Raw genomic sequence first — 18008 nt, 5'->3', positions numbered from 1 at the left:
ACCACTCATCAATTGTCCTAAATCAATGTTTTAGTTTTACACTATGTAATTGGTTCGTACCCTTCTCCCTATATGTATCTAGTTCCATAAAATTGGCCGTGCGTAAACTGTATTCACCATCTTACAGCATCAAACACATACAAACGCTGACATTCAACTCAACCTCAAATCAAGAAACAAGAAAGGAAATGTAAAAGCAATATAAGGGTACGAGAGAATATGGTTTCCAAGTTGGCATCTTTATAAACAAAGCTTGACATAAGCCAAACCATAACACAAACCATTTCTATTTTCAATAACTCCCAACAAAACAAAATAAATAAATATCAAGGAGGAAGCCACAAACTAAACCATTTTATTGTGGTTCATAACCAATTTGTCATCTATGTATCAAATATCAAACTTCGTATGCAACAATGCACGATTCACCCCCATAATCATGACCAAATTCGATCCCCGATTGTACTTTTAAACAATGCACAATTCACTACCGTTATCACAATCACATAGAATTCAATCCCAAATCGCACTTTTAAACAATATAAGTAATCACAATCATATTTTTAAACAATGCAAAATCCATACCATTATCACGGTTTAATTCAATCCAAAAATTGTACTTTTAAACAATATAATTAATCAAAATTTTACTTTTAAACAATGCATAATTGGCCGCTATTACCACTTTCAAATTTGAGCCCAGATCATACTTCTAAGCAATATAAGTAACCACAACCGAACTTATTAACAGTTCATCACCATTATCACAATCAAATTCAATCCAAATCGTAAATTGTACTAATGAAGATCATACCTTTAAACAATGATCAATTCACCACCATTAACACAATCAAGTTCAAGCCCGAATCATTGTTATATTTTTATACAATATAACTAATCACCACCATACTCTTAAACACTGCAGAATGCACCATAATTATATCAGTCAAGTTCGAGCTCAAATCATACTTATACAATAACACTAATCATAATCATACTTTTAAACAATGCACAATTCGTCACGATTATCATACCTAATAAGATCATCTAAAGGGCTGCTCTCAATCAACTTGCTGGGTTCCTCCCCCGGATGAGTTCTTAAAGTTAAATGTTGATGGAGCGATGGTTTCGGGGTGGGATAAAGGAGGTATTGGTGGTCTGATTCGGGATAGTAGAGGAGTGCTGTTGCAGTGGTTCTCTGAAACAGTAGGGGGTGGTCCTCCTATCATGGCAGAGTTGTTGGCAATTAAGAGGGGGCTTTGTCTTATGGATGAGTTAGATTCGGCTCCTAATCAGAGATTTATTCTGGAATCCGACTCAATTAATGCTCTGAAGTGGATCCAGAATCCGGGTTTATGCACTCCTTTGTTTCTATCCTTGGTGAGGATATAGTTTTGATTTTGGCAGGAAAGGATGTTATTATTAGGCATATATCGAGGGCGGCAAACTGGGAAGCTGACAAACTAGCTAAAGATGGGATAGGGTGATTTTTTGGTTTATTCGGTTGTGTTGATTAATAGGAAATGTAACTTTCTGTTGTGTTAGGTGTTTTGAATTAAGTCTTATGTTCTTCAGTTAAAGGTTTGGGAGACAGTTCTGCCTATGTAATTTTGCTCTTATGAATAAAAGTTTCTAGGCACTCTTTTCCTCCTCCTTAGATCCTTCATGTTACTTTCATAACATGGAGGGTTGGAAGGGGTTTTTTAATGAGGCCTGCTTTCTATAAAAAAAAAAAGATCATCTAAAGCTAAAAGGATACCTGACACCCCAACAAAGCAACTTCATTTCACTCCTTAAATCATCCTTCCTAATTCCTCATCACAAAATAATCAAATAAACCACTAAAGATACAATGAAAGTGCAAGAACTATTACAATCTATGATTTGAAGCTCAAAATCATAACAAAAATATATTGTACCTCAATTCAAACGATTCCAGGTTAAATTTGAGTTTAAAAAGTTAAATCAATTTCTCAATCTCCACCATTAAATCAATCTTCCTCATCACTCTCATCACTAAAATAACTGGCTTTTCTTGTCATCTTCTTCTTCTTTTCCTCCGCCATCTCCACTTTTCTCAACCTTTCCTCTGCCGCCCCATCCACCACTGACGCCCAATTATCCTCTTCAAACCCCTCTCCACCCTCTGATTCTTCATCTCCCCAATCACCACCATCCTCCCTCTTCTCTACGCCGACGCCACAACCTCTCCGCCCTTTCTTTGGCACCGGTCTCTCTCTAGGCCCTAACTGATTCTTCGGACACTCGTAAGACAAATGCCCACTAACCCCACATTCATAACATCTAGACTTATCCTTATAAACCCTTTTTTTAATAAACTCTGGGGCTCGTCCGTTATCGACGGCAATGGATGCGCTGACGGTTCTTCCATTGAGTACTTTCCCGTGCATGACATTCACCGCGGATAGCGCATCTTCGCGGGAAACAAACTGGACGAAGGCGACTCCCTTTGATGTTCGTGTGGCTCGATCTTTTAGGACTGTGACGCGGGCGATTTTTCCGAAGGTAGAGAAGAGAGTGTGGAGGTCGGAGTTTGTGAGGGAGTATTCGAGATTGGAGACGTAAAGGGTCGATTTCGATGGGGCTAGGCCACCGGATCCGCCGCCACCGCCGCCTGTGGATTTTGTGGTAGTTTGATTCGAATCGGAGGGTCTGGACGAGGAGGAGGATGGTGGGGCGGCGATGGAGGAGTAGCGGTAATAAAAGGTTTCGTCTTCTTCACTATCGCTGCTTTTGTTGGATTTTCTTTTAAAACTCATTTTCTTTCATTTGGAAATTCTAAAGAGCTTAACGTCATTATAAATATCCCAAAAAACGTATGCGTACAATTTCTCTCGGATCCTTAAACTTTAGGACGCATATTATTTTGATCCAAAATTCAAACATATTACATATTACATATGACATTATAATTATTTTATAATCATCCATGGATATATATATATATTATGAACAAAATCACTTAACTCGCTTAACACCAATTAACATGGAGGATAATTTTTAATTAGAAAAATAAAATATATTAGAGATTATTTTGAAAATTATAGTTATTTAAATATTAAAAGAGTAAAATTATCTTTAGTCGATCAAAGAGTAACAAAGTTATCATATATTGTGATTGAAAGAATGATTTTTTAAAGAATATGTCATCAGTTGTCAATGCCTTTAAAAAAAATCGTTCTCAATTGGCAATGAGTTTTTTTCAATGTTTTCATATTCTACCAAAATCATTCTCATTTATAGATGATTTTAGTATTTTTCAAAAAAAAAATATTATTTTGGATAACTCAAAGACTCAATCAAAATCTTGGATCCCTTTTCCCACTTAAAAAGTGATTTTAAATTATTTAATTTAAAATTTAAATTAGTTTAAAATTTTGGAGAACTACAAAAGCGGGCAAAAACTTGACCCGCTGGGTCCATGAACCATTATGACTTACTAGACATGCCTACAAGCTCGTTCATGCATTAAAATAAAAAAGGAATGCAGTAAAACAACACAAAATCTCCATAAATCAATGTATATATATTCCTTATTCAAAGCATATTATGAACAATATTTCCTGCTCTGGATAGGAAATTCTCAAAATATTTGCCTCAACTTCCTATACTTTCTGATGTGCAAAATTGCTGTTGAATATAGTTAAGGTACGGTCTTCAAGGTTCCACTAATACCATTACCACACCTCGACCAAGCTGGCTCTCATCGAAAGCATCCGACTCAATCATCATCTCAGTTGCATAAGTAGTTGCTCACTTTCTCAGATAAGGGGAGGATGTCCGTGAATCCTATACAACAATCAATATGTGTTCTGCTTCTCGAATACCTGACCGGAAAGCCTCAGTCATGGAAAGAACAATTTCCTCCATCACATTTCGTCACAACAGGCTTCACGACTGTTAAACAGTTTGCAATGGGCGAACTTTGGTCACTAGCTTCGGAATTGCTGACGCTAAAAGAAGTTTGTTCAGAATCGAGTTAGGTGCATCTTAAACAGGGAACTATGATGAATGCATCCCAAAACCATTACCAGCATCTGGTTCTTGCTCAATGTATAACATTTCTAAACTTTCAGAAAACAGGCCAACCGTGGAAGGAAAACTTTATGGTGGCAGTGATTGAGCAAAAATATTTACCAAAATTACAGTTGCCTAACTATGGGAATGGCTATTTTTCTTGAAGTATCCATGTCCAATGTATATACGGAAACTAGTAAAAGAATATGACTCTCCTAGTATCCTCTAAATACATGAAGAATTAAAAAAAAAGAGAAAATAACCTCAGTGACCAAAAATCCCATATAATATACGATTTTAATCAACTTTTTCCGGATTTGCCAAAATGACCAACAAAATCGTAATGCGATCGCTAATTCGCAACGCGATCTCCATTATCGCAAATTCGCGTTGCATTTTCGCAATGCGATAGTTGAAAATCGCGTTGCGATGGTCTACAGTATCGTTGCAATTTTCCCAATTCGTAATGCGAATAAGTAAATCGCAACGCGAATTGGGAAAATCGCAATGCGAATAAGTAAATCGCAACGCGAATTGGGAAAATCGCAATGCGATACTGACTATCGCAATGCGATAATAAAAAATCGCAACGAGATACTTACTTTCGCAACGCGATACTGACTTTCGCAACGCGATAATACATAATCGCAATGCGATTTTCAAAGCGCCATTAGTATCCTGGCCAAGTATTTTATTTTTAAATTCCAAACATGAATATTAATATATTGGAACACTGAACTGTCCACAGTATATCCCGTAATCGCAACTCATAACCTAAAACCTAAAATCACAACTCAGTCCCATCTCCATCTCTCACTCTCTCACCCATCTCCGACGAAATCCGTCCCCATCTCCGGCGAAATCCGTCTATCTAAATCTCTCAGAGCCACCCTCACAATCAGAAATGGAAAATCAACCAAATCAACCAACGAGGGTTAGTTTTTTTAATTATTTTCTTTTTGAAATTTTTGCATTATTATTAGGTTTTTCATATTGAAATTGATGATAAGTTTACTGGTAATTTCAATAATAGATTAACCATTTCACTTAGATTGCTTATTAAATCAACCAAGAATCGCAACGCGAAATGCAAATCGCAACGCGATTTTAGTTTCGCGTTGTGATTCTCTTGTTGCGATAGTCATTTTCGTGTTGCGATTTTCATTTTCAGAAACTATTCTTCTTCTGCAAATTGAAACTTGAATGAATTGCATTACTTCAACCAAAAAACAAAGACAAATACGAAATTCACAGTGTTGCATATTTAAGTTTGAAGAATAAACTACTACTATTTATGTTTATTATTGTTTTTGGTATATCTTCACAGTGTAGTTTTTGGTGTATCTAATTTAGTATGTTTATTGTTTTTGTAGAACTTTTATTCGGCTCAATTGACCTTGAGAAATAAAGTCAGCCTGGCCAAAACAATTGCGTCGAAGCTTTCACCTGCACAAAGAAAAATGTTTGAGGATACATGCTTCGGGCCATGGCTGAAAGTACAACATCCTGGTGGAGATGCGATGTTGACACACCTGTTTCTTCAAACCATGACTAGAGATCTACCAGAGACTATACAACGTCTTGATGAAGAGATATGGTTTGATTTTCCACCGGCGTATACGTGTTTTGGGCGGGAGGAGTTTTGCTTAATCACCGGTCTACGCTTCGGACACGATGATGTAGGTCGGTACACTAGACACATTACCCGCCCATCATGGCTATCCCGGGTTTTTCCTGAGCTGGAGAGGCCGAGTCTACACGTAGAAGACCTGACAAGATTTTTGAATAATAAAGATGGTTTTACTCGGATGGATGACGTCGACGTTGTCCGAGTATGCCTTCTAATTCTTTTACATGCCGGCTTTTTAGGCAGAGAGGCCAGACAACCTATTCCAAATGATCTAATCAAATTGGTAGAAGACCTAAATGCGTGGAACCTGTTTCCGTGGGGCTCGTATTTATGGAAAGCTACATGGAATAAGTTATCGTCTGCCTTGGATGATCGAAAAAGTTTGCATGGCGATGGTTCCAAATACACTTTGACAGGCTTTATTTGGGCCTTTAAGGTAAGAATTTTTATATAATGTTTCCAAAATTATAAGTAATTATTTAACAGTTACTAATGTTTGTTATTATATTGTTTGTAGATTTGGATATTTGAGGCCTTTCCCGCCATGAAGACATATGCAATAAAAACTTCAAATAATATTCCCAGGGCTATTTCCTGGAAGAGGAAACGAACCTTGCAATGGGAAGATTTACTACGATATACGACAATAAATAATGTAAGTTAACATAAATACTACCATATGTTTATAAACAAGTTATTACTAGTACACATTTAACTTTGTTTGAGCTTTTATATTGTTAGGAGGCCAACACTCCTCTACAGAGGCTGACACCCACGGAAGCTGAGCTTGCCACTGATTGGTGGCAAGCTAGTAAGCGTTTTTTTGATGGAACGGTTGATGAGCAGCCTCCACTTCAGGAGCCATCACCTCGCCCAGAGCTATCACCTCACCCAGAGCCATCATCTGATCGACCCAGCTATACACCTCCACAACGACAACCATCACCTATTCTGTCACATCATCGAGCCTCTTCTACACCATCACCGCAAGATAGGCGACCGACAAAGATGCCACGACGTTTATCTCCCTGTTCTCCACCTCCACCTCAACGGGATGAGTTAGGGGAGTTACGTGATGAGGTCAATGCCTTGCGTGAGGAGGTCGGTACTTTACGCAAAGACGATGGTGCATGGCGTGTTGAGGTGTCTACATTACGCGGTGAGGTAGCCGCTCTATGTGAGATGGTAGCATCGTTGCAGAATGAGGTTCATACTCTACGCAACGAGGTAAGTTTAAGATTTTTCATACTCGTAATTCATTCGGTTGCTGCCAATCTGTTTTTGTTAGTATTTGTTTTTGGTTTTGTTTTTGTCTTTTGGTTGAAGTAATGCAATCCATCCAAGTTTCAATTTGCAGAAGAAGAATAGTTTACTTTCGCAACACGAAAATGACTATCGCAATGCGGAAATGGCTATCGCAATGAGAAATGAAAATCGCAACGACAAAATCGCAATGCGAAATGAAAATCGCAACGACAAAATCGCAACGCGAAATGAAAATCGCAATGCGATTTGTGTTTCGCGTTGCGATTTTGTCATTGCGATTTCATTTCGCGTTGCGATTTTGTCGTTGCGATTTTCATTTCGCATTGCGATAGCCATTTCCGCGTTGCGATAGTCATTTCGCGTTGCGATTTTAAGTTTCGTGTTGCGAAAGTAAACTATTCTTCTTCTGGAATATTTATATATGTTGTCCTTTTAAATGTTTATATAAGTGCTTACTTCTGGAATGTTATCTGAGCATTTTGTGAACTATGATAGAATAATGATTTGGGTGAATACAATACTAGTTTGAAACATATTTGTCTTTGTTTAATATCATGTCTGTTTATTTACTGATTTATGTATTAATTTTTTTTAGCGGCCCGATAAGGTGGATGCTTTACGTCGGGTTTTCCTTGCACGTCGGAGTTCACGCATCAGACGGCGTGGACGTGCTATTACGTCTCCGTTCACCCCAATGGTGCGAAGACTCCGCAAGAAGAAGCCCGACTCACCGGTCATCCCTCAAGAGTCCCCTCCAATCGTTCAAGAGGCCCCTATTCTCCCTCAAGATTCCCCCCCGTTCAAGAGGCCACTGTCATCGTTGAAGAGGTCCCTCCCACCATTCCAGAGCCCGATTCACATGGGGTAATATATCGAAGTATTGAGAAACCCCCACCGGTTCCGGACATGATGGATGAGAGTTGGCTCTCGTATGAGTTACCGGCTAGTACCCTTCCGGTATCTGAAGTGGATATGAGACAACTACCGGAAACAATTGTGGATAATACCCTTTGGGCTAAGACCGCAGTTGATTTTTATCTACATGAGCGGAGCCAAGGGTGTTACACTGACATCAGCAAACTCAACGATGAAATGTTTTTGTTGCTTGATCGGTCTTGGTGGGGTGTGCTATTAGGGGTTGAAGACAGTGGCTATTTGGATGGGAGGTAAGACTATATTTGTCTTATATATGATTTTGATTAATTTGTTTAAAAATTAATGTAATTCACTAATATATGTATTTTTTTGTAAAACAGCATATCGATGCGTGGGTGTCACGTCTACTAATAATAAGGAAGCTTAGGAAAAATTAAAAAAAATTCGCTATATACAATAATGCCGACGGCTTTTCACGCAGTTCACTTGAAGAATCAACGAGATGAATCATTTTTGTTGGGCAATGGACAAGCTAAACTTTATCCTGCATGGTGGGAGGTCGATAAGGTTAGTGTTTATTTTTTAAATTTTTTTAAAGGTGTTAATAAATAAGTGCGCAAATAAATGAATTATTACTTATGATCGCAGGTGTTTATCCCTGTTTTGGAACGTCGTCACTGACTTCTCGTCCAACTTCAGCTCCCATCCCTGAAGATAATAGTGTATGACAGCATGATCAATTACATATCACTGTCTGATTTGAGAGATATTTTCAAGGGATGGAGCTCTCATTTGGCTAAATTCTTGGATGGGATTAAGTATTGGAGTCATTATGGACACAAGAAGCCAAAGAAGTTCAATGTCACAGTTGTCAGAGATGAGACCGTGCCACAGCAATCGCCGGGAGCCAGAGGGGATTGTGGTCCTCTCGTATGCCTTTGCTTGGCGCGTTTGACGACGGGAAGCACAGAGTTTTTACCTCCCACCGATAGAGATAGAGCTGCAGTAGGCTTGTGGTTTCGGCATTATATGGCTAGAGCAATATATTCGAGACGCTGCCTACCTGCATCCGCGTTATGAAAGTGTCCATTGTTAATTGGTAAGTCAAATGCAAGTTTTGTTAACATATATACTCCTTTTGGTTTGAAAATGTTTGGTTAAGTACCTAGAATTCAATAATTTGTTGTTTGTAGGTTTTAGATGTGTAGGAAGTCTTGTTTGAGCAAATGTTTGGTTTCTGCAGGTTAATCCTTAAGTGAGCTGCGTGAAATGGATGTACGGGGTCACAAAGTTGTTGATTCATTAATTCAATAATTGATGAAGAAATAAGAATTATTATTATTTTTTGATTGTTTAATTGATTTGTAAAAGATGATTTGTAAATCTTGATTTGTTTAATTGATGTGTACATAATTTGTGTTGAAATGTAATAGTTGATTTGTTGATTTTCAATCTGCTTTATGTTGAAGGCAAAACAGACTATCGCAACGCGAAATGGCTATCGCAACGAGAAAATTGCATTGCGAAATGAAAATCGCAATGCGAAATGAAAATCGCAACGAGAAAATCGCAATGCGATTTTCATTTCGCATTGCGATTTTCGCGTTGCGATAACCATTTTCGCGTTGCGATAGCCATTTCGCGTTGCGATAGTCATTTCGCGTTGCGATAGTCAAATGAATGTCTAATAAGTGATGACAACTGAACAGATCATAGCAATGTTCAAACTCAAGTTACTAATACATGCCTAACTGAAAATGTTAAAAGTGCACACATAAAATACACATAATGCAAGTTTTGTTAACATATATACTCCTTTTGGTTTGAAAATGTTTGGTTAAGTACCTAGAATTCAATAATAATTGTTAAAAGTTTATGCATGTTAATCCTCGTTGCCTTTTTCATTTCGCATTGCGATTCTATCGTTGCGATTTGCATTTCGCATTACGATGGTCAAATGATTGCCTTTCGCAACGCGATTCTGACTTTCGCACCGAGATAATATAGAATCGCAATGCGAGTTTCAAAGTTCGCAACAGGTTTTAGTTTCGCAAGCCAAATTTTGAGTGTATATATATACGCAGCAGCAACAACTCATAACCTAAATCCCTAAATCGCAACTCATTCCATCTCCATCTATCACTCTCTCCGGCGACATTCGTTCCAATATCCAACGACATCCTTCCCCATCCGGCAACAGGTCTTAGTTTCGCATCTCGTTTGTTTAGTTACAACCATGAAATCATCTAATGTTGATCATGTTTGGATAGATTTGTGTTTTAGAGGGTCATGGGAGAATGTTCATGGTGTTTTACAATATATGCCTTTACCCATGAATCTTCAACTAAAACTGTCATTAAAGAAGTTAACTTATGAAACCCTAATGTTACGTATTTCAAAGAAATTGAATTTAGAGCCCCTAAGTGGATTTAGGCTATCTTATCAGAGAAATGGTAAAGTTTATTTGTTAACCGATAATGAAGATGTTGAACGATTCATTGCTTACATTAATGTTTCAAGTGATGATGTTACATTGTATGTTGTTGAACCTAGAAGTAGTATTGTTGGGTCAGTAGCGGGTAGTAATCAACTAAGTGGGTCAAAAAACCCACAGCCTTTCTCTAATCCAAATCCAAATCAACTTTCAGCACCAAATTCCGGTTTTCGTATTGACCAATTAGACGATGATGAGCCAAGAGAAAAAATTGTGAGTACTAGTCAGTATTCGAAATTTGATCTTAGTCAATACCCGGACTTTGATATTGGTCAATACACGGATTTTGATGATGTTTCAGAAGAAGAAACAGACCCTGCGTGTAATGATTTTGATATTGGTCAATACCCGAATTTTGATGATGAAACACCCGTTGCCGAGGAAGATGTTGTTGATGATAATGAGGAGGAAGTTACGACTGTGAATGAACATGTTGAACATCCATTCTGTAATTCATATAATCCTGAAGAAGAAAAAGAAGAAGAAAAAGTCCCCGAAGAAAAGAAAATGCCACGGGAGTATAACTGGAATATGCCAGAATTACTTCAGTTACCGGAAGAAGAGTTGGCAAAGAAAGCAGTTGATTGTTACACAAAAGTTATTCGTATCAAGAAAGATGATTGTTTTGATACAAAGGAAGACTTGAAGATAGCTTTGTATACGAAATGTGTGGAAGATGGCTATCAACTAAAAGTTAACAAATCAAGCAAAGATCGTTTCGAAACAAGGTGTACGATTGACAAAAACTGTACGTGGCGTATGATTGCAAAGAGGATAAAAGATTGCGCAATGTTTCAAGTTAGGACTTTTATTGATAAACATACATGTTCAAGAACCCAAGTTTTTCCTCACCATAGACAGGCAAACAAAAAGGTGTTGGGTGGTTTTCTGGCTGAGTTAATGTTTTTGAATGGCAGGGTATATCGGGGACATGAAATTATGACTGACATGAATGCTCGGTTCAAGATTAGTATATCATATTCTCAAGCTTGGAGAGCCAAATGTTATGCCTTGGAATTGTTGAGGGGGTCGCCAGAAGCATCGTTTGCCCAACTGCCGGCTTATTGTCACAATTTAAAGCTGAAAAATCCTGGGTCGGTAACTCATATCAAAACAGATAGAGATGGACGCTTTGAGTTGCTGTTTATCGCCATTGGTGCTGCGGTTAGTAAATCAATATAATTCTGTTGACTCATTTCTGTTAGTTACATGCATTTAAAATTTAAATGATTATATTTCTTGTGTATATTATTTTGTAGATTCGTTCGTTTATTACTTGCATGCGCCCAGTTATTATAGTTGACGGAGCACATTTGAAAGGTCGATACCTTGGAGTAAACTTATTAGCAGTAGCCATGGATGCTAACAATGGGATATTGCCAATAGCTTACGGGGTTGGCAAATCTGAAACCTCTGATTCATGGACATGGTTTATGGGGCATCTTAGGGATTGCATAGGTCCTATTAGCAATCTGACAATCATATCCGATAGGGCAAACTCAATTGACAACGTTGTTAGAAGGTGTTTCCCAGATGCTTTTCATGGACTTTGTGGTGTTCATTTGTATAGAAATCTAAAATCAAGGTCTGCTGGTATAAAAAAGCACAAATGGACATACTGGAAGGCTGTAAAGGCTTATCGGGAAGTGGATTTCAATAAGCATATAAACTGTTTAAGACGTGTTTTGCCTCAGTGTGCTCAAACACTAGAAGATGTCGGGTTTGAAAGATGGTCAAGAGTACATCAACTTGGAGCAAGATATGGTTTCATGACGTCTAATAGTGCAGAATCAATTAACGCTCTAAGTCGTCATTCCCGAAAATTACCCATTACTATGTTAATGGAGTTTTTTCGAGCCTCTATTCAACAGTGGTACTACAAGAAAAGAAACCATGCAGGTATTATTTCTTTGAATTCGTAACTTATCATATATTTTACTAAGTATTATTTATTTAAATTTACAGGAACATTGGAACATCGTGTTACACCATGGACTGAAAAAAAGATAACGAAACGTGTTGTGAAGTCAACGTCATGGAGAGTTGAACCATGTTCAAACACTTTGTTTGAAGTACTGGATAATAACTTAAATGGGCTTGTCGATCTAAATGCAAGGACGTGTAGTTGTATGAAATGGCAAACATCTGGTTATCCATGTGGCCATGTTATAAAAGTTGCTCTTCATCTAAACCAAGATGATTCAAGCACATACGCTATGGATTGCTACACTACAGAAGTATATCGACAGACTTATGCCGAGATTGTCTACCCTATTTCACATCCTTCTGAGTGGGACATACCAGATGACTTACAAACAGTTTTGCCACCAGCCATGGACAGAAGGCTACCTGGCCGACCAAAAAGTCACGATCGTATACCGTCTAAGGGTGAAGAGAAGAAGAGATCGACATGTAGTCGGTGCAAGGAAAGTGGTCATACAAGGTTGACATGTGGATCACCAGTGCCATCACAATCATCTTTTCCTCTACCAAAATATGAATCATCATCAAAATCCAAAGCTCATATGGTGTCAAGAAAAAGGCAATCAAAATCGCAATCATCTTTAAAATCCCAATCACAACTGGCTTCACCTTTTGGGACTGTTAACTTAGGTGATTTTTAAATGCAAACGTTGTATTATGTAGATTTGATGTGTGAACTTTTAACATTTTCAGTTAGGCATGTATTAGTAACTTGAGTTTGAAAATTACTATGATCTGTTCCAGTTGTTATCACTTAATAGGCAATCATCTTAATGTCCATCGCAACGCGGAAATTACTATCGCAATGCGAAATGAAAATCGCAACGAGAGAATCGCAATGCGAAATGAAAATCGCAACGAGGGAATCGCAATGAGAAATGAAAATCGCAATGCGAAATGAAAATCGCAACGCGAATTTAATTTCGCGTTGCGATTTTCATTTTCGCGTTGCAATCCTCTCGTTGCGATTTTCATTTCGCATTGCGATAGTACTTTTTGCCTTCAACATAATGCAGATTGAAATCAACAAAATCAACCATTACATTTCAATCAATTAAACAAGCACAAATAAGAATTATGTTAACATCAATTAAACAAATCAACTTTTACAAATCACCTTTTACAAATCAATTAAACAATCAAAAAATAAGCAATAATTATTAGAGAAAATAACACTTCTACTATTGAATCAACTTTTGCAGCCATACATCATTTTCACGCAACTCACTTCTGAGATTAACCTGCATAAACCAAATATTTGCTCAAACAACACTTTCTACACATCTAAAACCTACAAACAGCAAATTATTGAATTCTAGGTACTTAACCAAACATTTTCAAACCACAAGCCTATAAACATACTAATTGTTTATGGACATTTTTATAACGCGGATGCAGGTAGGCAGCGTCTCGTATATATCGATCTAGCCATATAATGTCGAAACCACAAGCCTACTGCAGCTCTATCTATATCGGTAGGAGGTAGATACTTTATACTTTCTGTGATCAAACGGTCCAACGCCAAGCATACGAGAGGACCACAATCCCCTCTGGGTCCTTTCGTTTGTTGTGGTGCGGTCTCGTCTCTGCTAACTGTAATATTGAGCTTCTTTGGCTTCTTGTTTCCAGAACGAGTCCAATAATTTATCGCATCCAAGTATTTAGCCAAATAAGAGCTCCATCCCTTAATAATATCTCTTAAATCAGCCAATGATATGTAATTTATCATGCTGTCATATACTATTGCCTTAAGGGATGGGATCTGAAGCTCGACGAGAAGCCAATGGTTACGTTCCAAAACATGGATAAACACTTGCAATCATAAGTAATAATTCATTCATTTGCGCACTTATTTATGAATACCTTTAAACTCAATCTAAAATAAACATTAACCTTATCGACCTCCCACCATGCAGGATAAAGTTTAGCTTGTCCATTGCCCAACGCAAATGATTCATCTCGTTGATTCTTCAAGTGAACTGCGTTAAAAGCCGTCGGCATTATTGTATACCGTGTATTTCTTTTATTTTCCTTAAGTTTCCTAATTATTAGTAGACGTGACACCCACGCATCGATATGCTGTTTTACAAAAAAATACATATATTAGTGAATTACATTAATTTTTAAACAAATTAATCAAATGAAAATATAAGAAAAATATAAGTCTTACCCCTCCATCGAAATAGCCATTGTCTTCGACCCCTAATAATACGCCCCACCAAGACCGATCAAGCAACAAATAGATATCATCATTGAGCTTGCATATGTCAGTGAAACACCCCTGGCTTCGCTCATGTAGATAAAAATCAACTGCGGTCTTAGCCCAAAGGGTGTTATCCAGAATTGTGTCCGGTAGTTGTTTCCTCTCCTCTTCAGATACCGGTATGGTACTGGCCGGTAACTCATACGAGAGCCAAATTGAATCCATCATGTCCGGCACGTCAGAGGGTTTCTCAAGAATCCTACATATGACGCCATGTGAATCGGGCTCTTGAATGGTGGGAGGGACCTCTTCAACGATGACAGTGGCCTCTTGAACGGTGGGAGGGGACTCTCGAGGAATGATAGGGGCCTCTTCAACGATAGGAGTGGACTCTTGAGGGATGATAGACGAGTCGGGCTTCTTCTTGCGGTGTCTTCGCACTATTGGGGTATACGGAGACTTAATAGCACGTGCACGCCGTCTGATGCGTGAACTCTGTCGTGCAAGAAAAACCCGACGTAAAGCATCCACCTTATCGGTCTGCTAAATAAAAATACAAATATCAGTAAATAAACAGACATGATATTTAAACAGTGAAAACAAAGATAAATATATTTCAAACTTTCAACCAAAAGACAAAACAAAGACAAATACTAACTTCACAGTGTAAAAAGTTTAGCAGTTTTGGCAGCAACCGAATAAATTTACTAAGCAATCTAAGTGAAATGGTTAATTTAAGTGAAATTACGAGTAAATTTATCATCAAGTTAAATATGGAAAATCTTAAACTTACCTCGTTGCGTAGAGTATGAACCTCATTCTGCAACGATACTACCATCTCACGTAGAGCGGCAACCTCACCACGTAAAGTAGACACCTCCACACGCCATGCACCATCGTTATCGCGTAGAGTACCGATCTCCTCACGCAAGGCATTGACCTCATCACGTAACTCCCTTGACTCATCCCGTGGAGGTGGAGAACAGGGAGATAGAAGTCGTGGCATCTTTGTCGGTCGCCTATCATGAGGTGATGGTGGAGAAGAGACTCGATGATGTGACGGGATATGTGATGGCTCTCGTTGTAGAGGTGTATAGTCGGGTCGATCAGGTGATGGCTCTGGGTGAGGTGATGGCTCTTGAAGTGGAGGAAGTGGAGGCTGCTCATCATTCGTGCCATCAAAAAAACGCTGACTAGCTTGCCACCAATCAGTGGCAAGCTCAGCCTCCGTGGGTGTCAGTCTCATTAATGGAGTGTTGGCCTCCTAAAAATATAAAAACTAAAACAAAGTTAAACGTCTACTATTAATAACTTGTTTATATATGATAGTATTTGTGTTAACTTACATGATTTATTGTCGCATATGGTATTAAGTCTTCCCAATCCAACATACGTTTCCTCTTCCAGGAAATAGCCCTAGGAATATCATCTGAGGATTTTAATGCATATGTCTGCATGCTGGGGAAAGCCTCGAATATCCAAATCTACAAACAATATAATAACAAACATTAGTAATTGTTAAATAATTAATTATAATTTTGAAAACATTATATAGAAATTCTTACCTTAAAGGCCCAAACAAAGCCTGACAAAGTGTATTTCGACCCATCGCCCCACAAACTTTTGCGGTCATCAAAGGCAGACGACAACTTAGTCCAGGTAGCTTTCCATATATACGAACCCCACGGAAACAAATTCCATGCATTTAGGTCCTCTACCAATAATATTAGCTCCTGAGGAATAGGTTGTCTGGCCTCTCTGCCTAGAAAGCCGGCATACAAAAGTAGTAGAAGGCATACTCGGACAACATCGACGTCATTCATCCGAGTAAAACCATCTTTCTTATTAAACAATTTCTTCATGTCGTCGACGTGTAAGTTCGGCTTCTCTATTGACTCATCAGGAAAAAACCCTGGATAACCATGATGGGCGGGTGATATGACGAGTGTACCGGCCTACATCATCGTGTCCGAATCGTAGACCAGTGATTAAGCAGAACTCCTTCCGCCCAAAACAAGTATACGCCGGTGGAAAATGAAATCATATCTCTTCCTTACCACGTTGTATACTGTCGGGTAGATCGCTAGTCATGGTCTGAAGCCACAAATGGGTCAAACTAGCATCTCCACCCGGATGCTGTACTCTCAGCCATGGCCCGAAGCAGGTTTCTTCAAACAATTTTCTTTGTGCAGGTGAAAGCTTCGAAGCAATTGTAGTGGCTAGGCTAACTTTATTCCTTAATGTCAATTAAGCCGAAAAAAATTTCTACAAAAAAAACAATAAACATACCAAGTTAGATATACCAAAAATTACACTGTCAAGATATACTAAAAACAAAACAATAAACATAAATAGTAGTTTATTCTTGAAACTAAAATTTGCAACACTGTTTTTGTCTTTTGGTTGAAATGAAAATCGCAACGAGATAATGAGAATCGCAACGCGGAAATGACTATCGCAACGAGAGAATCGCAACGCGAAATGACTATCGCGACCAGACAATCGCAACGCGAAATAAAAATCGCAACGCGAAATGAAAATCGCAATGCGATTTTGGTTTCGCGTTGCGATTTTTATTTCGCGTTGCGATAGTTATTTCCGCGTTGCGATTTTCATTCTCGAAACTATTCTTCTTCTGCATTACTTCAACCAAAAGACAAAGCAAAGACAAATACTAACTTCACAGGCTAAACAGTTTAGCAGTATTGGCAGCAATCGAATGAATTTAATAAGAAATCTAAGTGAAATGGTTAATCTATTATTGAAATTACCAGTAAACTTATCATCAATCTCAATATGAAAAACCTAAAATAATGCAAAAATTTCAAAATAAAAATAAAAAAACTAACCCTCGGAGGTTGATTTTCCATTTCTGAATGATTGTGAGGGATTTTTGACTGTGAATGGTTGTGAGGGATTTCGCCGGCGATGGGGACGGAAATCTTCGGAGATGGGGACGGATTTCGCCGTAGAGAGTGAGAGATGGAGATGGGACTGAGTGTTGTGTTTTTGGGTTTGAGGTTATGAGTTGCTATTACTGTGGACGGTTTATTTTCCGATTTATTAAGAAAAAATACGTGTTTGGAATTTAAAAAAAAATACGCGTTAATACGAATGGCGCTATGTAAATCGCGTTGCGAAAGTCAGTATCGCGTTGCGAAAGTAAGTATCTCGTTGCGATTTTTTATTATCGCATTGCGATAGTCAGTATCGCATTGCGATTTTCCCAATTCGCGTTGTGATTTACTTATTCGCATTGCGATTTTCCCAATTCGCGTTGCGATTTACTTATTCGCATTGCGAATTGGGAAAATCGCTACGATACTGTAGACCATCGCAACGCGATTTTCAACTATCGCATTGCGAAAATGCAATGCGAATTTGCGATAATGGAGATCGCGTTGCGAATTAGCGATCGCATTGCGATTTTGTTGGTCATTTTGGCAAATCCGGAAAAAGTTGGTTAAAATCCTATATTATATGGGATTTTTGGTCACTGAGGTTATTTTCTCAAAAAA

At 38.2% G+C, this 18008-nt stretch overlaps 1 protein-coding gene across 1 annotated transcript; it reads right to left on the bottom strand.

Moving 5' to 3' along the window:
* Positions 1–1900: 1900 nt before the first annotated feature.
* Positions 1901–2796, bottom strand: LOC120180776 (U11/U12 small nuclear ribonucleoprotein 31 kDa protein-like). Its single transcript, XM_039186074.1, has one exon. It carries the CDS (start codon positions 2778–2780, stop codon positions 1992–1994), a length of 789 nt encoding a protein of 262 aa, XP_039042005.1. The 5' UTR covers positions 2781–2796; the 3' UTR covers positions 1901–1991.
* Positions 2797–18008: the final 15212 nt, after the last annotated feature.

The sequence above is a fragment of the Hibiscus syriacus genome, unplaced genomic scaffold (genome assembly GCF_006381635.1).
Source record: "Hibiscus syriacus cultivar Baekdansim isolate YM2019G1 unplaced genomic scaffold, ASM638163v2 tig00112501_pilon, whole genome shotgun sequence".
Taxonomy (NCBI): domain Eukaryota; kingdom Viridiplantae; phylum Streptophyta; class Magnoliopsida; order Malvales; family Malvaceae; genus Hibiscus; species Hibiscus syriacus.
The sequence above is the reverse complement of the archived record's forward strand: the minus strand, read 5'-3'. Positions and strand labels throughout refer to the sequence as shown.

Bases quoted from the DNA above. Each gene is read 5' to 3' on its own strand.
- LOC120180776 (XM_039186074.1), bottom strand. From the start codon at position 2,780: ATGAGTTTTAAAAGAAAATCCAACAAAAGCAGCGATAGTGAAGAAGAC.